Source organism: Populus nigra, chromosome 1 (genome assembly GCF_951802175.1).
Source record: "Populus nigra chromosome 1, ddPopNigr1.1, whole genome shotgun sequence".
Taxonomy (NCBI): Eukaryota; Viridiplantae; Streptophyta; class Magnoliopsida; order Malpighiales; family Salicaceae; genus Populus; species Populus nigra.
Genome location: NC_084852.1, coordinates 40,176,055 through 40,200,442, shown reverse-complemented (window position 1 = coordinate 40,200,442; position 24,388 = coordinate 40,176,055). Strand labels below are relative to the sequence as shown.

Below are 24,388 nucleotides of genomic sequence, written 5' to 3'. Positions count from 1 at the left end.
ATACTATTTGAAATATATGTGGTAATGAATTAACAATTTTTATTATTTGCCTTTAATTAAAAAAAAAAACTTGTTACAAAGACTTGTATTTATCTTGCCCTTAATTCTTACATTATTTTTATTTATAAATCGCATCTTGTATTTAAATTTATATTGTTTTTTATCAACTATTTATTATCGTTTTTTATAGTGGTTTTTCTTCTTCTTCTTTTTCCAGTAAAAATCTGGTGATTGTTTTGGGCTATAGAAGAGATTAATTAACAATGATAAACATTTTTTAAATTTTAGATGAATACAATACAACATGTTCATTTTTTAAATTTTTTAATCCTAATAGTATGATCCATTCTCTTGTTGTGCGTGAATACAATACAACATGTTCCTATAAAAGAAAGCTAAATTAAGACTATTAAAGTGTGGATGCTCTTGTATCGCCACGATGTTTTTTTTTTTTTCTAACTTACTTAACTTTGAGGATTTTTCTCACACAAGGAGCCCTTATACCCTCCACTAATTGCGACTTTTAAAAAAAAATTTAATGGATGAGGTTTTTATCTTTAATGATATTAGAAAAAGTAGAGCAAATTTTTTTTTTAAAATGATATGATTTTGAAATTTTAAGTCAATTAAAATGTATTTTGTTTTAATGAATGAGTTTTTATAAAGGTAGGATGTTTTTTTCTTTTAATATATCGAGTGAAAATGGTTGAAATATGGTTTTTTGTTGTCCAAAAAATTGAAAATTGATTTTTCGGTTATCGAAGTAAATTAAAATAAGTTGCAAGAGAATGACACATTTTCCATTCAAACAATAAAGATAAAATGGACAAGATGTTATCCACTTTTCAATAAATTAAAACCCATGTATGTATTAATCATGTGGAATGTAGTTTAATTGGTTAGATCCTGAGTTTGTTCTCTAAAGATCATCAGTTTGAGTCTCACAAACCTCAAGGGCACTAGAGACTTATATAATCGTTAACTTCAGGGTCCATGAAATTAATTGAGATGCATGTAAACTGATTCGAACATCCATATTATTATTTTTTTTAAAAATCCATGTATGTGAGTTTGTCCTTCTAGATCAAGACGCGCCAAGATTTGAATTTGTGGGCTAGGCTCACAAACCCATTCTTTTAGTCTAGGTATGTTTGACCCTTTTTTTTTATGATGACACTCCAGTTTTTTTTTTAATTATTTGATTGTTTTTTTCTTGTATTTTATTATAAGATTTTTTTAAAATAAATTTATTTAAATGATATCAAATAACTATATGATTATGCCATTATTTTCAAATATTATTTATGATAATATTGACAATTACTTTTTAAATAATTATATCTAAACCCAACATGCATGATTTTCTAAAACTTTCACTAATGAATATTCAATGTGAACGGAATATCTATTTTATTATTTTTATTGTAAAAGTCTTATATAATTTTTCTTGAATTTTTTTATATTTATTAATATATCCATGTCAAAATTATCAATTAATGGTTTTTTGTTACTTTATTAAAACTTTGTTTTAAGATCATGATTAGCTTTCATTTCAAAAATAATACTTGTGATAAGAAAAAAGATATATTTCTTGTTAAGAAAAAAGAAAAAGAAAAAGAAAGGAAAAGGAAAAGGAAAAGGAAAAGGAAAAGAAAAACATAAATAAGGAAAAAGAGTTTTGATCAAAGATATGCATTTTTCTCCTTATTTCAAATCATCATCATTTTTGGGGATATTTTTTTTATTAATTGCCTTTAGCTTGTATACAATGAACTACATAACTAAAAAACGATATATTGTTTTTAAGAAAAATACATGAATAAGAAAGATAGAATTTAGAATAAAAATTATATTTTTATACATAATTTAAATCATTATTTTTTATAAAAATCCATTTTTAACATTATATTATTAAATAAAAAAAAATTCAAAAAGCAGCATGTGATATGCGATAAAATATTTGCATATAAATCTATTTTTTTATTTTTAATAAAGATTAAATTTCTCCTCATATGATATGATAATTATATAAAAATTACTATGAAAATGCAAAATTGCCTCTTGGATCTAATTTTAAATTTTTTGATTCCAACGGTATTTTACTTGTTTCGTTGTATAATTAAAATAAAAAAAATTATTTATTTTTAATTAATTTAATAATAACTAATATACCATGTGAATAGATATTAATACTCCCAATGACAAGAATTAAGTTTTTTTTTGGTGTGAGGCGCGAATCTACCATTACGTTGTTCCGGTGAATGTGAAACAGTGTATTTGAAAGGGGTATAACTGGCCAGATTGTAGGGCCTTTAAGTTGGGCTGGACTTGAAACTCCTCGTATTAATTTAACAAACCAGGCCCATTCCAGTGTGGGGAAGGGGAGGGGGCATCCATGGTTTTCCCCTCATCAAACAATTGGCAATGATGACGCAACATCACATCTAACGGTTGTAATTCCCGCCATCGTCAACAGATAAAGTTACACGACAAAAAGCAAATCAGATAGATAACATCACAAGATAACACAAAACCGTTGAAAACACAAGAGCTTCTTCACTTGCAGTCACGGAGCTTTTTGAAACGGCCATCATCAAATGGCCTCTCTTACACTCGGCGGCTTCAGCATGACTGTCCGTACAAGACCAGTCACAAGAACCAATCACAAACCCTGCAGAATCTCCTGCGTTAAATGGGTATCTCAACTTCTCATTTCCTTTTTCAATTCAATGCCTCAATCTCATCTCCAATTTGTTTATAAACCTTTCCGCTTTCAATAATCCCTTTATATTTTCTGTTTTTGTTTGATTTTATGCGAAGGAAGGACCCAGAGGGGCTATATGGGCCACCACAAACAGGCCATTTGGCTCGACGGGAGATCAATAGAAGGCTCGAGAAAGACGCAGAGTTTCGCGAGGCAATTGAGCAGCAAGCCCGTGAAGAAAAACAGCGTCGCCACGCTCTTCGCCAAGTAATAATTCAGTTAATTAATCGTTTTTATTGTAAATATTCGTTATTATTATTTTGTATTTTGTGATTTTTGTGGTGTTTGTGGACGTTGGATTAGTCTAGGGTGATACCGGACACTTCAGAAAAGCTGATAGAGTACTTTCTTGATACTGAAGCTCAAGAGATTGAGTTTGAGATTGCTAGACTGAGGCAACGGTTAGTCCTTTCAATTTTTAAGCTCTGATGCACAATTTATTTATTTTACGGATAATGTTGTGAGTTGTTACTATAGGCAATATGTTTGAGATTTCGCCTCTTCCAATGAAATTGTTCTCCGGTGGCTAAGCTATTTTTCTTGACACTTATATTTTTTTTTTAAAAAAACCAATGATATGATCCCGCCCTATTTTGATATGGACTTTCTCAAGTATTACGTTCCCAATGTAAGCAAAGTAGTTTCGAACTCCAGTTCTGAAGGAGGAAATAGCTTTTTCTTGAATTGTCCTTCTTTTCCATCGATTGCTTCATTGCTATGATAGCTCGTAGCTGCCTTTTAGTTGTCCCAATTCACTCTCTTGCACAGAGTAAAGGAAGAATGCTAAGTACTATGCATCATGAGAAGTTCCACTTTAGGGTCATACTCATTATAGCATAAGAATGGGATTTTATTTTTATTTACTGACCTCAAATCTTGCCTTTAAACAATGGCTGTGGAATTTGCAGATTGAACCAGGAATTTTTCTCGCAGCTACAATTTGAACTGGGGCAGCTTCGTTTTGCTGTTTCAAAAACTGAGGTTCACTCAAGAGTTATACGTGAAAGTTGAACCCCTTTTCCATAACCATATCAAACCTATTTATGGAAATGTTGGTGATTGTTGTAGGAGATGGAAGACAGATTGATTGAGTTGGAAGCACTACAGAAAGCTCTGAAGGAAGGAATAGGTTTGTAGTCTCTGCAAACTTGCTTAGAAGAATTGACTTTTTCCAGCTTACTGGAAACTGATGGAACTGTGTCCCTCGTCCTGTTATAGAAGCCTACGATAAAATGCAAGGTGAACTTGTAAAAGCAAAGAAAAGCCTGACAAAAATGTTGACATCAAAGGATGTAAAAGCCACTGTATGCACTACCCTTTTCACTCATCAATCTTTTAATTCAAATATTTTACTATTCTTTTGCCTTGTTAATTATGTTAATTAGGTTGATTTTGCATCTCTGGTTTCCATGCCAGTTGCTGGAAATGGTTGAGCAGAATGAACTTAACAGATCATTGTTAACGCTTCTTGATGAAAACATAGCAAGCGCCAACCAAGGTAAACAGGTAAGAGCTGGAGACTAAATTTTCTTCTCAACCTGTTTTGCAATCTCTCTTTTCAGTGTTGCCTTTGGGGTCGAGGAACACAAAAAAATCATATTGATATGAATGTGGCACCACAATCAGCATATAGGACGGGGGATATATTGGAGCAGATTTCTTCTAAGAGCTACTATGACCAAACATACGAGAAAAATTATGAATTTATAAATGCGTTTCCACTTTAGGTGCCCTCTAGGGGTTTCTTTATAAAACTGACATTCTAAAAGAGTGTGTGTCTTACTCTCCATTTTGTAACACTGCTTGCATGTTTTTCGAATAAAATTTCTATCAGTATATCCACTCAGTCAACATTTATAAACATTTCCCTTCAACTTTTCCTTTTAAGAAGGAAAAGGAACAAAAGTCCTAAACTTAATGATTAATGATTAATGATTTGCTAGTTAGATTGAACTCTTAAATGATTCGTATTGTGCAGAAAGAAGCAGCAGCTTTCATGGAAAAGCTGCGTGCAGCTGTTCTCAAGTACATGACAGTTTAGCACGAAGGTGATGAATAATGGTACCTTTCAACTATGATGCATTTTGTTTTAATGGATTTAGCTTGAAAATGTATTTGGCTTATGAGTATTAGCTATATCAATCTTGTATTAAATGAAAGCAATTGATTGAATGTATAAAGTTCTGCTTTGATTAAAACTTTTTACATAAACTTGGAGTTCCTTACACCAGACTGAAACGGTACTGAAAATGGAATTCTTACACAGCTAAAAGCTTCAATAACATGAGGTTGGTGTGCTTTGCAAGGGCTACATTTCTTGTCCAAAACACCATAACATGTGAACTGTATCTCAATCACATTCCTTCTAAACATCATAAAAGTTTCCTTCATTGTATTGAAGCCAAATGTTGTTCGAGTAATATAGTCTTATGAAAATGTATATCATTATAAGCACTTATAATAAATTAAGTTCTATGCAATACAGTATGTTTTGGACCTTACTTGTCTCCATTACGGGCTGAATAGTTACAGTAGAGGTTATCTAGTGAAATAATTCTGATTGTGGAAAAGGATGAAGCCTTGCTTCGGTACACCTAGAAGCGACAACAATTTTCTAGACATCTCACTTCCACGCAGGTGTATGCGAGTTGTGAAGAGTGAAGACTGGTTTGCTACTGGCCTCTCTAAAAGGATGAGGATTAAAAAATATACTGGACTATCCATACAAATGATAATTGTCAAAGATTAGTGCAGGCCTCGAACGATTTGCACAGGACTAAGGTGTTTTCGTCAGTGAAATGAGCCAACACATTGGGATTAGCACGTTGCTTATGGCTGCTATTGGGTGATGTGGAGTGGAAGACACATAAAATAAGGATCTCTGTGGGTGAACCTATGTTTTTGCTGGTTTACGTTTGGTTTTTTTTTTTTTTTCAAGTTTCCTCCTTAACTCGCTCCTTTTCACATTCTGGCTCTTTTTGCCAAATCTTGCTTTTATTGTGTTTTGGTCCCACATGAGATCAATCAAATAGATGTTTTTTTTTCTTTTCTTAAAAAAATCTGCGTGTACTGTCCAACTAAATTAAACGAGGAACGATAGATTCAATAAGATCATGATATAAGATCAGAAAAAAACCCAGAGGAGAATCACTAACAACACAAGAACTTCTATATATGGTGTTCTTATTGAGCTCATGGTTTGCTAGCCAATTTGCAGCTGCATTGGCTTCACTATAATTATAACTATCTGGACTTTCCACTCCCTAGCAAACAAACTCATAGCCTTCATGATCATGCTATAATTCATGTCTATCTTTACTATCTCCTTTGTAATAAGCACAACCACAATAGCAAAATCTGACTCCAAGATTACTTTCTTCAACCCCAGTAACCAAGCGAGCTCCAATCCAGTTATCACTGTCCATAACTTTGCTTTAACCGAGGAGCGCATTCCGGTATTCATTGCAAAGCCCTTAATCCAAGTTCCCATGTCATCTGGAGAATTGAGGTTGATTTGTTAGTTTTCTTTTGGTGCTTTGGAATTGAGGTTTATTTCCCTTTGGAGAGTTAAACCCGCAACCCCTCCTCAAAGGGGGATTGTTGCCACCAGTCGAACTAGAGCCTCATTGATTAAATAGAACATGTTACCATATATACTTTGTTCATTTTAGGAGGCAAGGCAACATAGACACGCACAAGAGAGATTAATATCTTCATTAGTGTTGTTATTCAATTTTTGAAAACTTATTTGATAATTTTTTTGAAAAATCAAAAAATAGTGAAAAACAACGAAAATTCAAAAAAATATGTTTTTTAATATATTTGTATCGTTTTTAGTATTTTCAGCATCGTCTCAAAAGAATTTAATTTTTCAAAAGTTTTTTGAAGGTGTTCGACTTTTCACGTGTTATTTTTAAAATCATTGATTTTTCTCATTGAGTCGACATTGATATTGCTCGTTTTAAAAAAAAATACAAAAAAATTAAATTTACAAAAAGAGAAAGAAGTTGAGGGACCAAACAATATTTTGCCTATAAATAGTAGCCCTCAACACACACAAAAAGAAGAGGGAGGCAATCTTGTACCAAAATTTGAGGGGCAACACAAAAAAACCCTAAACAACCTAACCCTACCAGCTCCCACTCTAAGGCAGCGGCCGTAGCTCCCGAAACAAAAAGGAGTCGCAGCTCCTAGAAGTTGATTGGTTTTTTTGGAAACAAAACCGCCGTCCCCCGGGGTCTTTAGTTGTTGCTCTCCTAGAACAGAGCCAAAGACCCCCTGCCATTTTAGCTCTTTGTCTTCTCCCTTGCACCCGAAGCAGCCTCATTCCCGCAAATCTTTCCCTCTCAGTCGTTCCCTCAGCCAATCGACCATACCCACACAACCGGCCTAGACAACCCCCTCATTTCCCTTTCCTCTTGACAAAAAGCCAAAGAGAGCCCCCATTCTCCTTCACCTTTTTTCTTTGTTTAGCTCCCATTTCTCTGTCTTTCATCTCACTTTTGCCTCCTTTTTTGTTCCCCCGATCTCCTCCACCAAAAGCCAAACAACTGCCACCTTCCTTCCCCTTCTGCCTCTCTCAGCCCCCATTCTCTCCTCCCCTCTCTCGACCGTTCCTCTTTCTTCCCCGTCACCGATCAGCTTGCCAAGACTCGAATCAGACTCTCCATCAACAGCCCCCATACGGAGGCGCCCACAAAAACCAGCCACTGCTCACCTTCCTCCAACTGAACTCGCCGACCGGGCAACTACCTCCCATCTCCACCGCAACTTCAACAGCCACGGACGACAGCAGCGACCAGATCAGTCATCAGTAGAAGAAAAAACAAACCAGGAGGAAAAGAGAATAGGGATCTGTGAACAAATCTAAAAACTAAAATCTATTGCTTGTGTGTTTTTCTTTTGTTACAGGTAATGGTGGTCCTCACCGCCGGCAGGAAAGTGAAGAGGGGAGGAAGCCGTTCCAGATCGCCCCGTCGTGTAGAGTTTCTTGTGGCAGCATTGTTCCCAGTGAAAAGACTCATGCCTTTTGTTTTTTAATTAATTTTTTTGTTTAATTTAGTTTATTAATATTAAATATTTTTTTCATTTAGTTATCAGACTTTCATGACATGGATCTCAGGTTTGACGAGTTAACATGGTTTGATAGGTTAACCCAATTAATTCAGATTTTTTTTCTTTTTCTTCATTAGTTTTTTTTCTTCCTATATGTTTTTTTCTTTGTTTTTTATTTTTAATTAATATTTTTTTGTTTAATTTAGTTCATTAATATTAAATTTTTTTTATTTAGTTATCGCACTCTCATGACATGAATCTTGGGTTTGACGTATTTACTTGATTTAGCGGGTTAACCCATTTGATTTAGATTTTTTTTCTTTTTCTTCATGAGTTTTTTCCTTCCAATTTTATCTTTTAATATTGTAATTATAACTAAAAGAGATCAACCTTTCACTGTGGATTGCACTGTGCAAATCCATAGTGAAAGGTAGATGCCTTTTAATTATAGGTTTTTTTTTTGTTTTTTTCTTTTTAATTAATATTTTTTTTGTTTAATTTAGTTTGTTAATGTTAAATTCTTTTCTATTTAGTTATCACACTCTCGTGACACGAATCCCAGGTTTGACGGATTAATCTGATTTGACGGGTAAACCTAGTTGATTCATATTTTTTTTCTTTTTCTTAATTAATTTTTTTCTTCTAATTTTATCTTTTAATATCATTTGATTGAGAATTAAATTTCATGATTTGTTATGTTTAATTTTCATTAGATTATCATAATCTCATGAAGGGATTTTATTGTACCTCTTCTCGCAAAGCACTATTCGTTGGAATAGTGCTTTGTTTTGTTTTTTTTTCTTTTCAAATAACTTTTTTTTTATTTAATTTTATTCTTTAATATTAATTTTTTTTATTTTGTTATCACACTTTCAAGAAACGACATTACAACTAGGCTCACATCCAAGGTTCTTGGCTCTAGTGTTGCAGTCAAATCCAAGGCTCTTGAACGTGGCATTGCAGCCAGATCCACTTAAACTTGAGTAATGCAAGTTTAATATTATTATTTTTATTATAATGAATATTGCTTATATAATAATTAATAAATTTGAAAAAAATATTATTAGTTTTAGGTTTTTTTTTTGCTTTTTTCTTTTTAATTAATCTTTGTTATGATTAATTTAGTTTGTTAATATTAAATTATTTTCTATTTAATTATCACTTTTATGACATGAATTCCAGGTTTGATGGGTTAACCTGATTTGACGAGTTAAACCAGTTGATTCAGAATTATTTTTTCTTAAGCTATTTTTTTCTTCCAATTTCATATTTTAATATCGATTTGATTAAGAATTCAATTTTATAATTTATTTTTTTTACTTTTCATTAGATTATTGTGATCTCATGAGGACACTTTACTATACCCTTCCTTACAAAGCACTATTCATTGGAATAGTGCTGGGTTTTATTGTTTTTTTCTTTTTAATTGATTTTTTTTGTTTAATTTCATTCTGTAATATTAAATTTTTTTTTCTATTTAATCATCACACTTTTATGACATGATCTTGCAGCTAGACCCACATCCAAGGCTTTTTGGTTTGGTGTTGCAGTCAGATCTACTTAAACTTGGGTTATGCAAGTTTAATATTATTAATAATATTATAAATATTACTCTTGGGTCAAGTTTTGCAGCTAAACCTAAGGTTCTTGGATATAACAATTTTAAATTTTAATTTTTTTGTATTTTTTAAAAAATAACCCGTGGTATCTTTCCACAACCCCACCCCCCTCTTTTTTGTTGTTGTATTTTTTTTTTTTTGGGGGGGGGGCGCTTTATTGATGATAGTACGATAACAAAACAAGAAGTGACCGACTTTATGGTTATGCACGATGAGAGCGAGGCTACAGTCCGACCATAAGCCGTGGTCAAGATAAACAAAACAAAGTTAAAGCTAAAGCATGATTACTGATTTGATTATAAGTAATACTAGTTTACTTTTGACAACTTTGGATTTATCTTGCCAGAAGGCGACCAAATCCGGTTCTGGTTGATTTTTCACATCACTGAATGCAATCTAAAGCGTTAAAAGCAGGACACATCTTTCTGTAGTGCTTATCTTCCTAAGTTATCCATGCAAATTTTATATGAATGATCTGACGATTGTCTAAAATATTCTGCTAGTCGCAGTGCACTGCAGGTGACGATGGTAAAGGAGGGTATAGCCATGCCCCTCTGTTCTAGTGAAGTCCTCAATTACGGTAATGATGCTGAAGACCAACATACAAAGACTTATTCAGAATAATATAAATTATAATTTAAAATTTTAGATGTTTTATCTATGTATTTAAATTTTTGAGTTGAAATAATTTTTTAGTAAGATATTAAAGTTTTAATGATTAAGTGATTACAACTATCATTCCATTTTACTTAATAAAAATTAAATATAAAATAGTGTGAACTTTTACAAGTTTCAAGTTCAAATAACTTTTATTTAAAAAGATATATTAGAGAATAATATAAATTTAAATTTAAAAATTTTATTTAAAATTTAAGTTTTTGAATAGAAATAATTATTAGACATATTCAAATTTGTACAAAATCTATTACCCCAAAGTTACATAAGCTTATTCTCTTGATGTTTTCAAATTTGCTGAGACTTTTAAGTAGTATAAAGCATTTTAAACTCTGGAATCTTTACGATTTCCTGCAATAAATTCCTTTTTTATTATTATTAATATGAATATCCGAGTTAGCTTACGTGTACCTCAACTAATCTCACAGACCTTAAAGTTAACGATCATGTAAACTTCTAAAAACTCTAAAATTTATAAAACTCGAATTGATATTTTCTAGAAAACAATTCTAAAATTTGATATATTTAGCTACTGTTGAGGAGGGATGGAGACTTCACATTAGACCATGAGGTTGGGTCTATTATATTTATCTCAGAATTGTGGGAAGCCAAAATCAATCTCCATGAAAGCTGGCACACGATAAGAAAAGAGGTTTCCCTGTCCCCACAAAGCGATGTATGATCACGCGAGGCTCAACTGCCCAGGCAGAGGGAGGGAGAGGAAAATGGAATGGGCAAGAACCAGGTGTGCGCCATATGGAGCTAATGGGAAGTTAAATTAAGGAGAGTAACTATTACGGTCCCACGTAGTGAAGAGACGTTTAGTTTCATCATAGTTTCATGATGTAGAAAGAAAAAGGAATAAAAGTATGTTAACACGTAGCTATGGGGCCGCCGAACCTAGATTGCTTTCAATATTAAAATTTTATGCAGGTTATTAAATATATGGTTACATTTGATTAAAAACTCGATTTGAACAAGGTATTTTGTCGAGAAACCAGGATTGGGTTCGATACATGTTAGATTTTAAATGCCTCGTGGCTTGAGTTTTCCGCAGCTCACACAAATCGGAATTGGGAAGTAGGTAGCAGAGCTAGCTGCATGTATCTTCTGACAGAAAAGACATTAGGCAGTCAGTGTCAGTGGTATTGCAATATCAGTGGTATTGCAAGAGCTAGCTGGACTGACCTTTTCATGTTAAATTTCTCCTATACATAACCAACGTAATGGCTTCTACAGTGTCAGTGTCTTCCCCCATTTTCCCCTCGGATTCAAAGTGTTTTGCTGCCTGATCACGTTCAGCACCATCCGTAGCTAGTGTCTTTGTTTTTCTTTGCAGAACCGTGAGGGTTTTCTACCGAATTGCAAAATATAGAGTCCCAATTGCCAAATTAGCAGGCATATTTGCAGTAACACCTTGACGTTAATGAACAATGCAATCCATTTTGTCTTAGAAGAAGACAAAGTAAAATTACCCTGATTTATAAACGAAGCATTTCATCATTGGTTTCGAGCCAACAAACTAAGGCCCACCCAACCACCCTCCCAATCAATCAATCAATCAATCAATCAATCAATCAATCATCTATAGATTATAATTGGCAATTTTATCACACATTTCACAATATCTTTGATGTTTCTTCTTACTTGATATCTGCATTTTTCTGGCCTCAGGTAACACCTTACCCGGTTCAAATTTTAATTTCATAATCCCTGAAAAAGACGGAGGTTGTGACGGTTACTGTTTTCAAAAGTTTGATTGTGTAGTTTTTTAAAATGTTTTTTATTTAAAAATATATTAAAATAATATTGTTTTTATTTTTTAAAAATTATTTTTGATATTAGCGCATTAAAATAATTTAAAAACATAAAAAAATATAAATTTAAAATAAAAAAATATAAATTTTTTAAAATACTTTTAAATTGTAAAAACAAACCACGTAGTACAGCGTTGCATGATTTGATTAAGAGTAGCAATCGGATGATGATATAATACTTGTCCTTTTCTTTTTCTTTTTCCTTTTTCTTTTTATGAGAAGTGATAAGTTTCTATACACAGTTTGGTTGGTTCAGGAACTTTTGGTCTTTTATTCATGGTTGGCGTTGCGATAGGGTTTTCATCGGAGACGATAATTCTGGCTGGGAATTTCTGGCTGTGACCAAGGGCTAGAAAACTACCCTGACCTGAAAATTTAGAGAGATATGATTACAGAAACAGATACCTTCTGAAAAGGTAAACGTTGATTAAATCATGTGTCTTGTTAATTAATCACGAGTCAACTTCAACACAAAGATTAAAATCTATTTTAGTCTGACATTTATGAAAACTAGTCGGAAAACGGCGTAATAAACACTTCGAACAAAGATAAGTCAAATCCACAACGAACTCTTAAAATGGTCACAGCCTACGGTAGAGATTATACGACTGCCCATTCAGTGATAAATAAAGTGGTTATGATGATGGTGGGTGTTTTTATTGAAAATAACTTTTTCCAAAAACAAAAAGTAAAAACTAATATAATTTGAATATATTTTGTCTCTCTGAAAAATTAATAACTTTTTAAATAGGTTAGAAACTAACCTTTATAAGAAAAAAAATATCATAATCCTAGAATAGAAAAGAAAATTTTTTAAAAATTCAAGTTCAACATAAAATCAAGAAAATAACAAAATTAATACAAATAATATGCCTGAGCCTAATTTGAGGGTTTTTTTTTTTGGGAGCTCAACTAGTTGCAATGAGTCAAGCTTCTTATAGAACTAGGCATATAGAATCATTAGAAAAAAATTAAAATTGATTTAATTATCACATCTAAAGTTATAATTTTTTTTATGTCAAGTTATTAGCCTGACATGACTAGATTATGCATGATACATTAATGGTTGTGTTGTTACTATAAATTATTTTTTTAGCATGTGTTATTGTTGTACTTTCTTATTTTTTGAATAGTGTGAAAAATAATATATGATATTAGAGTTGAGATTTTTAATCTTTTCTTTTCTTTTCTCTTGCTTTTGACATGTAGGTCCGTTTATTTTTATCTTTGTGGGCATGTCATGGTTTTTAAAAAATTAATTTTTTTTTTATTTTTGTCTTGTATTTGACATGTAGGTCCTGTTTATCTTTATGGACATGTCATGTTTTTTTTAAAAAGTTGAATTTTTTTGCTTTAATTTTTTTTGATGTTTTTGAATCGTTTTGATGTGTCGATGTCAAAAATAAATTTTAAAAAATAAAAAATATATATTATTTTAATATATTTTCAAACAAAAAATACTTTAAAAAACAACCTACAAGACATAAGAAAACAAACATTTCCCGATCTGAATATGATTTTTAATGTAAAAGCAATGACATAACTTGTCAAGTACATGGGTATTTAAGAATATGATAAAAATTATTTTTAAAAGTATTTTTTGTTTAGAAATATATTAAAATAATATATTTTTTATTTTTTAAAATTCATTTTCTATTTTGATATATCAAAAAAATCTAAAAATATTTAAAAAATTAATAAAAAACAGATTGAACTTCAGAATCAATATCAATGTCAATGTCAAACGGGCACCACTTAAGGAAAGGTTCATACGCAATTTCATAAGCCTTTCTAACGAACATCTTCATTATCTCTTTCATCCTTAAAATCAGGTTCGTCCTCGAGCCTTTATATTATTGGGGATCCTTTTCTCTTCCTTCGCATATTCAACAAAGTTACTTTGTTTGCGAAATAGAGAGAAATGGAAACTTCTTATTTAGGCCTTGCTCTGGCAGCTATTCTCATTCTCCAATTCTCTACCCCTATAAACTCCTCATTCTCAGCCACTACATCTCTACCTTCAAGAAACACATACATAGAATATATTAAAACTTCTTGTTATAACACCACATTCTATCCTAAATTATGCTACCATACCCTCGTAATCTATGCTAGCACAATCAAAACCAACCCTAAACTACTAGCTAAAACTGCCCTTAATGTGAGCCTTATAGACACCAACTCGACATCAAGGTTCATGATAAGGGTGTCCAAAATTCCTGGTCTAGAGCCTAGAGTGGTTGCAGCCATGTTAGATTGTGTAGAGGAGGTTGGGGACTCAGTGTATGAGCTACAAAGGTCCATGGAAGAGATTGGTCATGCTGGTGGGTCAGATTTTTCCAAGGCAATGAGTGATGTAGAAACATGGGTTAGTGCAGCATTAACAGATGATGATACCTGCTTGGATGGATTTGCTGAAGAGGTCGTGAATAAAAAAGTGACGGCCATTGTTAAGAGACACATACGAAGAATTGCACGTTTGACCAGTAATGCTTTGGCTCTTGTCAATAGATATGCTTCAACTCAAGCCAACTTACCTTAATGAAGTCCTTATTTTATCTCCCTCCAGTGGAAATTGTAAGGAATCCAATCCCAAGCTGTCAAAGCTCATGCATATAGGCATTTTTAGCCTGAATTACCCCTGTCTTCTGCAGTTTCTGAAGATACTATCTTGTTTCATAAAAAAAACTTGGTCACTATGGTTGTGGATTAGTATTCTATGAAACAGTTCTTTGAGGTTCAATTGCCCCAAAGTCAAATTGGGTTGGGTTTCTTGAACTAAAACTCTAGTTTCTTTCGTGGCCTCTGGTATGAAATCAGCAAGCATGTTATTGGATACTACAGTGTGTTTAGGGACTATTGTACTGTGAATTACCTGCAATGTGCTGTTATCAACAATATGGTATGGCGTAAATTTAATACAATATGCACTAATGTCTTCCCCTTTGGCATAGCGATTGTAATGTCTTTCTTTGGAAATTTAATGTCTTGCTTGCCATTTCTTCACTGAATTCTGCGAAAGAAAAGAAGAGAAAAAACACACTTGATTCCGGAAAGCTTGAGAATCATCTGCTCTAAGAACTACTAAAAAGGTTTCCGAGCTAACTAAAGTTTGAGCTGGTTGAATTGATAATTTAATTAAATTATATCTCAAATCTAATATTATTTATTACATCATAATTGATTTTGATTAAACTTAAAGAAAAAAAAATCATTGACATAAAAAAGAGGGTCCACTAATATAAAAAAAAATGTAAGGATCTCATTCAAAGATAAATTTAAAAATAATTTTTTATTTTATTTAAATGAATTTAAAAAAAAAATACAATCCAAGGCCTTAAGAAATGGTGGCTCAGGAGAGGGAGTGATGTGGGCCCATTATGACTTTCTTAAAAAGAAACAAAATAAAAATAAATATTTTATCAAACAACATTCAAAAATAATTTTACAACCAAATAATTATTTATAAGAAAATCATGAAAAATTATACAACAACCAAATATTTTTTTATAAGAAAATCATGAAAAATGTACGAAAGAGATTTTTATAACATAATAAAAAAGGCTGTGATCTCATAAAAAAATCATGATGGCAAAATTTGATGAATTCAGGTTTTCATCGATGATGTTATTATTATGGTTTTATTAATAAATTATGTATTTTGATTAAACTCATGATATTAATAAATTAAGCTTGTGTAATGTTGTATTTTCTGACAAAATATCTAATAATATTAGAATATTATATTTTTATGGTGGTATTATTGTCAGTATCGAAAACAACGTCACTTATAATAGAGAAAGTCATAAGTTCCTAACTATATTAGATATGTCTTTTAACAAACTATTTAGAATGTCATGTGATTAGCTTGGCTATAATATACTTCAAGTAAAAGTTGAAATTACTTGAAAAAAAATTTCAATTGAGGTTAGTTGAACTTGTTATATCGGTGTACCCATCTGTAGTAATGGAAGTGTAAATTCAATGTTTGGATTTAAAAGCACTAATGAGATTAATATGTTATAGTTTTACTTAAATAGTAAACCTAGACAAGAAAACTCTACTCTTCTAGTAACTCAGAAGACCACACATACATCACGAGCAACTTATCCATCTAGATTAGGTGGTAATGCAAGAAGACAAACATCAGCATAGAAAATTGTTAATATGGAACCTCGATTAGGTATGTAAGGAGACAAATGTCAGCATAGAAAGTTGTTAATATGGAACCTTAATTGGGTATATAAGGAGACAAATGTTAGCATATATTTTTTTTTTAATATAGAACCTTAATTGGGTATGGCATTCTCTCTTCATATTACTATATAGAATCCAAACCAAGTGACGATAAATATGACTGTCACATTGATAGAGTTGAGGTTGAGGAGGAAGATGAGGATACTAATTTGGTTGAGCCTATAAATAAATACATGACAACCTATACTCCTGAATTTAAGGTTGTGAGTGGGCATGACCAATACAGATGGAATGAATGAATAATGCGACAATATAGTCTATCTCAACGCATATCAAATTATATTGATACCGATAACGAGATGTATGATATCAGTCGTCAGGGTAAGTATAAGGGGAATTTGTTGTCATTCAACTTACCTAGATCTTTGGGATGCTATAAAGGATCGTATATTTCAATAGTAACATATGTCGATTGGTGCACATACCTACATGAGATGGTATTTAACCATTACGCGACGATTTATTACACTTATCTAGTCGTGTTTTCTAAGACATCAGCGCAATTCGATGCATTGTGTGCCCCAATATTGCAGACATAATTGACTGGTAAGCAATTTATTTTTACATGTAATATTTATTAAATATTGTTAATGTTATTATAGATGACGAGTACTAATTATTTTTTAATGTATGTATAAAGATTCATTACTTAGTATGAAAGGCTCAGAAAGCAAAAATGACTATTTATGAAGGCGTCAATGAAATGAGATGTATTATAGCCAACGCTACATTTAATTTGTGTTATGATAGGACTTCAAAAGGTTAGGGAGGTTGAGCGTCTTGAATTAACATTAGCAGAAGATGAGGTTGCTTATCGTGGGAGTATTATTGTTGTTGGTCCATCCACAAGCATCTCATACCCATCTATGAGCTGGAGTGATGTTGGTGTTGGTCTTTACATGGATGTTATAGACTTATCCTCGAGTTGGGTGAATTGTATTGGTGGTGCAGGTCCCTCCACGAGCATCCTAGATCCGTCCACGAGTAGGGGTGATATTGGTCCCAACACCTACAGGGATGTTAAACACTAGTCCTCCAATTAGACAAGTTAGGGTGGTGCTCTAGGACTGTCCACAAACTAGGGTGATTATTAGTTGTAGTTATGGGATATAATTTTAATAAAATATTATGCTATGTTAATAATTGTATTTAACTGTGTTAGTTAGGATTGAACTGTATCCACCTAGATGTGTTACTTCTGCGAATTGTGATTTGAAACAGAAAATTTATATATGACTTGCTGTAAATTATGGTTTTGTAGGCAAGAAGTAAGAGGCTTGAGAAGGCGAGTAGAATCGTTATCTGCAACTTACAAGTGTATGACCAGTAAAAACATCTTAAATCCCCATATATTTTTAGAGCTGTGCTACTTTATCAGTTTTTCAAAGTACACAGAAAACTCCAATTCTAATTCCTAAGAACAGCAGTTCCTTTTCCCTTTAACTTATTTTGCACGTGTGAAGGAGCTTCATATTAGAACTTGTAAATGATGCCTTTAAAACATCCGTCACGTATCTCAGGCTTCCTTCCCCAATTCGAAGATAGAAAAGGAAAAATGAAGAATCCCCATGCCGAGGAACGACCTAAAAACGGCATCCTCTCTGTTTGAATAGCGGCAGGGGTAGAGCTGCCTTTGGATTCCTTCAGTCACGGAGGAGACCGGGACAAGCACAACAATCATTTAGGATCGATCCCCACAGGACTGGTCTTTTACAGGTGGTGGTTGAATCTATTTCAAGGTGGCTAAGCCTAGAGAATCCTTTTACACTATTTAATGAAGGGCAAGCACAAGTGTCCGCCGCACGCAAGCAAATATATGAAAATCAAAGATCTCAGAAACTACTTTTCCAACTTAATTTTTACCGTCTGTCCCACTCAAATTCACATTTGAAATTACAATTCACTGGTTAAAAAGTAAAAACAAAACCAAAAAACGGTACATGTTGATGTAACTGTTTTTTTTTTTCATAAAAAATCTATCTCATCTGGACGATCCCAGCATGGACAAGCTTCTGAATCTTGCTCATCACCATCGGGTTCTTCATGTGCTCCTGAGCCGCCTTAGGGTTCTCTTGGAAGTCAACCAACACCTGTAGATTGGGGCAAAATGTATTATTACCAAGCACAAGTGCAGCCATCTTGGATTTTGCCAGGAAAGGGTGAATATGGCAGTTTAGATCCTTACCTGTCTCATGACAGGATCTGAGAGGATGTTTTGAATTTCTGGGTCCTGCATTGCCTTGGCCTGGCGAGAGGGAAGGCACAAACTCAAGACCATGATCCAGATAACAATTAACTTTCTGAGAATGAACAGCAGTCAGAAAAGCAATCTTACCTGTCTCTCCTTCAGTTCCTCAGGGGTTAGGTCACCACGGCTGGCCTTATTGAGCTGCTCCACACATCTGTAAAATATGTGTGAGCGCAATCAAGACTCTCCCAGCTACGAGTACACTCAAATGTAAACAAATCTAGATGAACATAAATACCTTCTGACACCATCTAGCAAGTCCTGGTTATGGGGGTCATGTTTCAGACCCTCCTGATAAGTTTCCAAAGCTTTATCATACTCTTTCATAAAGAATTGAACAGCACCTTTTCTTGTATAACCCTTTGAAAAAGTTGGATCAAGTTCAATGCACTTCTCTGCATCCTTCAATCCCTCAGGCAGAGCTCCTAGTTTAGTGTAGCATGCAGCTCTGTTACTATATGCCTGAAAATAGCAAAGCCATGAATTAGAGTTGAACAGCTGAAACTTGTTGCCTAAATAAGAAAATGCTTGGATGGCTATTATTACCTTGGGATCTTTAGGATTCCTTCTCAAAGATTCTGTGTAGTGCTTAACAGCCTCTGGATACTTTTGCTGCTTGAAATATTCATTGCCTGCAGAAAATGCATACCAGCACAATATGCATATATGTGAGGAAATGTATTAATTAAGTGCCATTCAAAGGAATAACCAGCAACTGAATATTAATAAAGAATGGCTACCTTTCTCACGCTCTTCCTCAGCCAATTTTGGATCAAAGTATTCTTGTTGCTCAAGATCCTTCTTTGCTTTCTCTGCGTCGTTTAGTTTCTTCAATGTGTCAGGATTGCGATGCTCTGTCAGGGCCTTCTGGAAGGTCTCAATGGCTTGTTCATAGTCCTTCGAGCATCTTGCCATTTTTGCCAAGGCAGTTCCTTTCCTTGTCAATGCTCTTGCTACCATCTTAAAATCTGATCTAAGCTCTCTACCCCTTTCAACAGCTTTGTCACAATCTTCAATACAATCGGCATTCTGGAAATTACAGTAATTGGATCAGAGAGAGGGTAAAGGTGAAATCAAATAGTAACAAATGCTGCTAAATGCTACTACTGTGTTCAGTGGAAAACCATGCACAGTGATGCGAAAACAACAAAGGAAGCAAAACTTGTGTCTTTTTGTAGACAAGGGTATTGCTGGAAAATTGGAAACTTTGTCTAGGTTTATGTTTTATTTTCTATTTAGTATTTTATTAGTCCCAAGGAGAAACCAGCTTTATTAGGTTTTTCATATTCCAGATTTTTAATAAGTAACTAGCTTTATTAGGTTTTTACCTATTCTACATAGACTTAGTCAGATTCAGAACAGCCTTCAAAGCAGTCCTGCATCAGTTGGTATCAAAGCTTCAAGATTCTGAAATTTTGTTTCATTCTTCTTCAACCATGATCACCGTCACTGAATTGAATTCAAAACTCAAAATCTTCAAGCACAATTTGGAAACAAGACTAAAATCCACAGAGACCAGGTAGAATTCAATGGAAACATCTATCACTGCCAGGTTCAATAAGGAGCAAGCAGCATTAGATCAACAAAAACAAGGAATTTCAGATTGACAATGATGCAGAGAGTAAAAGAGATGAAAAAGAATTCTCTAATCAGGCCCTTACAAAGCCTAAAGAGCTATATGTCACACTTGATGGAGCTCAACCAAAGAAAGAACCTGTTGAGCACAACACTAATGAAAGCCACGAAAGCAAGGAGAAAGTGGTATTAGCAACACAATTGGACTTCATTATTCCTGATTTTGATGGTGAAAATGGTAAAAAAAAAATCATATAATCATTACTGTCACCAACTAAGAAGAATTTTTGGTTCCTATTTGAAAGGCATTGCATCAAGGTAAGGATTCGAGCTTTCTCCAAACAGGGGAGAATGATGTGGACACTATAGGATACAAAACTTGTCTTTTTGTAAGCACGGGGATTTCTGTAATTGCTGGAAAATCAGGAATCTAGGTTTTAATTTCTATTTAGTATTTTATTTATCCCAAGGGACAACTAGCTTTATTAGGTTTTTCCTATTCGACATAGACTTGGTATTTTATTATTTAGGAATCTAAGTCCTTAATGTATTAGGACTACTAGAACTCTATAAATACGCATGTAGAATTTCAATATTATGAATAACAGTTTATGAATAAAAATTCCATCAATTTGCTTTTGATTGTGTGAATCAATCTCCCTTGGGTGTGATTCCAAAGAACCCTAGGTGTGAAGCTTTAGGTCTTTTTCTATCATCTAGGAGTGATTCATAGAAACCCTATTAACATGACTCTAATAGTTTCTACAATTCCCAGAAAAAACCCACTTCAATACAGCCCCAACCAGCCTCCAAAATCAGATTCAAAACAGCCTTCAAAGCTGTCCTGCATCACACAGATAAAAACATAACAGAACGAACAAATTTATGACAGAAGAAGGCATAAACAGAAGCCTCAAAAGGCCAGTCCCTGTTAGCATAATCACAAACTTCATCAAAGCAGAGTAAGCTAATCAGCCTATAAGCGATCACCTAAATTTATCTAGATTGCTATTAGGAAAAACAGGACAAATATGCCCAAATTCCATTCAAGTATGAGCATCATAACCCAATTTCACACTACTCAATCAATTTCCAGACAAATTTCCAAACACTTAAATAGTATCTCTTTCTCAAGTAATATAGTTCACTGAAATAATTGCCAAAACTTGCAACTCCTTTTGGACCAAACTTGTGAAGGAAAGGGTGAGAGAAAACAGGTTGCTTAATGGTAGAGTTTAATAAAAGGAAGCAGAAAGGAACAGATATATAACTCCACTAGAAGATTTGTTTTCATGCTTATGTCTCTCTCCATTAAGACTCTTCCTTTCAAATAGTCACTAAAGAGAGATTATCAATGCTATAATCTGAGCTCTATGTTGAAATGAAAGATTCGCCCTTTAACAGCCTATGATATCATTAACAGAATTTCTTTACTTCAATAAGATTAAGCATCATTTAACTCATGTAGAGCTTATTCTAACATCATTTGAAAATCATAAAGCCCATCAAAATATTTAATTTACCTTTCCCATCTCCAAATAAACAGCAGCACGGTTCGTCAAATACGAAATATCCTCATCATCAAGCTCCATTGCCTTCGTATAATGCTCAATAGCCTTCTCAAATTCCTTCTTTTTATAAGCAGCATTCCCCAACTCCTTTTCTTTCACTGCTTGCGCCTTCCTCTCCTTCGCTTCCTTCTCCTCCGTTTCCTCCATTGGCTCTGGTTCCACCACCTTCTCCTCCTCCACCTTCTCCTCCTCCTTCCTCTCCGGCGCAGGCTGCTGCGGAGTGGAAGTCCCCTCCGGAATCTCCATATCGTCCCCTGCATTCGGTTCTCTAAACTTCGCATTCAACAAAACCCCCAAAGCCTGCATCACTCTCTGATCCTTCAAGTAGAGATTCAGATTATTAGGGTTTTTCTGAATTTCTTGCATCATCTTAACAAAATCGGGCTGCTGCAAATACATTCTCGTGGACGGATCCGCCGTTAACTTCGCCCACATCTCTGGACCGGAGAAAGCATCACCAAACGGACTTGGCGGTGGCGCTGCACGGCTTCTGGAGCCAGCTGCTTGAGCATCAGCCAAGCCAGATTTTAATCCTTCATTGTTAGGATCAATCTCGAGTCCTTTCTTGTAGGCAGAGATAGCGTCTTGGATTTGGTGCAAGCCGAGGTGAGCGGCGCCGAGCCGAGAGTAGCCTTTGGACCAGTCCGGCTTCAACTCAACGGTTTTCTTAGCGTCTTGTAGAGCATCGGCGTAGTTGTGTAGAGAAGCGTGAGCCGCCGATCGGTTAGAGAAGAGGACGTGATTAGTTGGAGAAAGAGAAATGGCGTTTGTGAAGTGCTTGACGGCGGCGGTGTAATCGCCGGTAGAAAAGGCAGCGTTGCCTTTGGCTTTGGCTTCTTCGGCCATGTTGAACGGCGTCGAGTTAAATCGGCTAGGGGATTAGGGGGGTTTTTTGAGATACTTTTTTTCTTTCAGAGAGAGGTGAGAGTGAGCGTGAGAGTGAGAGGGAGAGAGGGGTCATATAGGGAAAGAAGAGGACGAGAGAGTTCTGGTAAGAAAGTGAGTTCTGGAATGTTCTTTCTTGTGGTTTTTACTAATTCGATTCGATTTCGCTGGATGGGAAGAGGGTGTTTGGTGACGGGGATTGTAAGGGTAAGGCTCTGGTTAAGATGCGTTTTTGTTTTGACTAATTTGACTCTATTGTCATCAAATCTTTTGGAATTTAAAAGGGTTTTATTTTAAATTTTACACTCTATTTGTCAAGTTGAAAGAAAATGGATAAAAGGGAAATAATTCAGAGAGATAAAATTGAGAATGTCATGAGGATAATAATTATTAAGGATCCAAGAAGGAAATCTTTCTAATCCTTTTTATTTATAATTTATAATCTTTCAGTTTAGATAAATTAACTCTTATAATTTATTTATTTTTTATTTTTAATGTTAAATGAATTGACTTTTATCATTTCTCTTTCATGTTAGCCAAACAACAATAAAATATATAAGATCATTCATCATCATCATCTTTTTGTTCATGTTAGGTTATTTCACGTGCTATCCTATCCTGAGATCCTATCCTGAGGTTAGACCAAGATTTTTCTAAACATAAAACATAAGATTTAGGCTGTAAAATTTATTTTGTTATTGCTATTAAACCTAGAACAATGGGGTACACTTAAAAAGTCTCCACCAAACTGTTTCCTAACTTAATTTTTCAAATTAAATCATGTAAAAATTATCATAAGTCCTAATATGATTTTGTTGACTTGACAAATTCATAGAAAAAAACAAAGAAAAAAATAGTTCAATTTAACTTGGGTTAACCTATCAAACTCATGGTTCAAGTCATGGATTCTCTACTAGATTCAATTAAATTTATTTTATTTTATTATATGATAAAAAAATATGAAAATCTATTCAAAATCAATTAAATATTGAAGGATAAAATTTAAAATAAAATTCAATAAAACACAACATGTAAATCCTGTGTTTAATATTGTAGTTTTCAACTAAAAAACAATAAACTAAGAAAACAATTCTCATGGTCGGGGATAAAAATCCCTAGTAAGTTAGTTACTAATCTCAAGCCAAACCAAATAAGAATCTGTATAACAACAAACATCAGCAATTAGAGTTTTGATGAAAATACCATGTATGTTATTAAATGAGTAGCATTGTTGTAATTTTAGGGGGGAAATCCTCCTCTTGTACTATTAAAACCCGTCGACGATATTGAATGGGGAAAAACTTATAGATTTCAATTTTTCTTCTCTTTTCTTCTTTAAAGTCACTTAGAATATAGGCATGACAATATGATTTAGTGATTTTTATCCATTATAACAAAATCAAGTTAGGGGAAACTTAGAGTGAGAGTGAGGTTGGAAGTTTGGGTTTCAAATATGAAAAACATGGATAATTAAAAGCAATAAGGAAACTTTGGAATCCTTGCAAGAAACACATCCATTTAAATGATTTAGTTGTGGTAAAAGACTTTAACCATTTCATTTTAATTTCTAGTTGGATTTTGATTTTGATTTTGATTTTGAATTGTAAAACCCCTAATTCATGAAATTATTGTTCATAATTTTTTATGTTAGAATGTTAATTTGAGTTATTTATTATTATTGTTGAGTTTTAAGAATGCATAGTAATGGTTTGAATTATATCAATTATATGAAGAAATGAAAAACCCTTAATTTTTTAATTTTAGGGTTTATATGAATATTGAATAGAAATGCTAAACTATATTAATTGTTTTCACATTAATGTGTATGCCATAAGTAAGGGTTAAGTTTGAGAAATTAAAAACCAATTTATGGAAAGTTGTTGTGTTAGTGGTCGGCCATGCTTAGGAAACTTGGTGAATTT

General features: G+C 33.5%; 3 protein-coding genes across 6 annotated transcripts; 2 read left to right on the top strand and 1 right to left on the bottom strand.

The window, feature by feature from the left end:
* Positions 1-2,499: 2,499 nt before the first annotated feature.
* Positions 2,500-9,435, top strand: LOC133696284 (uncharacterized). Of its 4 annotated transcripts, none has more exons than XM_062118461.1 (9): positions 2,500-2,696; positions 2,825-2,971; positions 3,068-3,165; positions 3,673-3,745; positions 3,833-3,893; positions 3,983-4,068; positions 4,181-4,270; positions 4,743-4,812; positions 7,676-9,435. In XM_062118461.1, exons 1-8 carry the CDS (start codon positions 2,598-2,600, stop codon positions 4,803-4,805), a joined length of 717 nt encoding a protein of 238 aa, XP_061974445.1. In that variant the 5' UTR covers positions 2,500-2,597; the 3' UTR covers positions 4,806-4,812; positions 7,676-9,435. The 4 variants fall into 4 exon arrangements, with proteins under 4 accessions (XP_061974445.1, XP_061974436.1, XP_061974428.1 ...); XM_062118452.1 differs by lacking the exon at positions 7,676-9,435 and adding an exon at positions 5,519-5,807; XM_062118444.1 differs by lacking the exon at positions 7,676-9,435 and adding an exon at positions 5,031-5,265.
* A 4,281-nt stretch (positions 9,436-13,716) lies between these two features.
* Positions 13,717-14,881, top strand: LOC133700496 (pectinesterase inhibitor 10-like). Its single transcript, XM_062124044.1, has one exon. The coding sequence runs from the start codon at positions 13,852-13,854 to the stop codon at positions 14,470-14,472; it is 621 nt and encodes a 206-aa protein (XP_061980028.1). The 5' UTR covers positions 13,717-13,851; the 3' UTR covers positions 14,473-14,881.
* Positions 14,882-18,004: 3,123 nt separating this feature from the next.
* On the bottom strand, positions 18,005-22,587 carry LOC133676534 (hsp70-Hsp90 organizing protein 3-like). Its single transcript, XM_062098215.1, has 7 exons — positions 21,534-22,587; positions 19,176-19,464; positions 18,982-19,067; positions 18,674-18,897; positions 18,523-18,589; positions 18,373-18,432; positions 18,005-18,277 (listed from the first exon to the last, which is right to left on the bottom strand). Exons 1-7 carry the CDS (start codon positions 22,425-22,427, stop codon positions 18,164-18,166), a joined length of 1,734 nt encoding a protein of 577 aa, XP_061954199.1. The 5' UTR covers positions 22,428-22,587; the 3' UTR covers positions 18,005-18,163.
* Between the last annotated feature and the right edge of the window lie 1,801 nt (positions 22,588-24,388).

Bases quoted from the DNA above. Each gene is read 5' to 3' on its own strand.
- LOC133696284 (XM_062118461.1), top strand. From the start codon at position 2,598: ATGGCCTCTCTTACACTCGGCGGCTTCAGCATGACTGTCCGTACAAGA. The intron at 4,069-4,180 runs GTATGCACTACC...TTTCCATGCCAG, and splicing joins CAAAGGATGTAAAAGCCACT to TTGCTGGAAATGGTTGAGCA. The intron at 4,271-4,742 runs GTAAGAGCTGGA...CGTATTGTGCAG, and splicing joins GCGCCAACCAAGGTAAACAG to AAAGAAGCAGCAGCTTTCAT.
- LOC133700496 (XM_062124044.1), top strand. From the start codon at position 13,852: ATGGAAACTTCTTATTTAGGCCTTGCTCTGGCAGCTATTCTCATTCTC.
- LOC133676534 (XM_062098215.1), bottom strand. From the start codon at position 22,427: ATGGCCGAAGAAGCCAAAGCCAAAGGCAACGCTGCCTTTTCTACCGGC. The intron at 18,590-18,673 runs GTATTTATGTTC...CATATTTTACAG, and splicing joins TTGCTAGATGGTGTCAGAAG to ATGTGTGGAGCAGCTCAATA. The intron at 18,278-18,372 runs GTAAGGATCTAA...CCCAATCTACAG, and splicing joins CAGATCCTGTCATGAGACAG to GTGTTGGTTGACTTCCAAGA.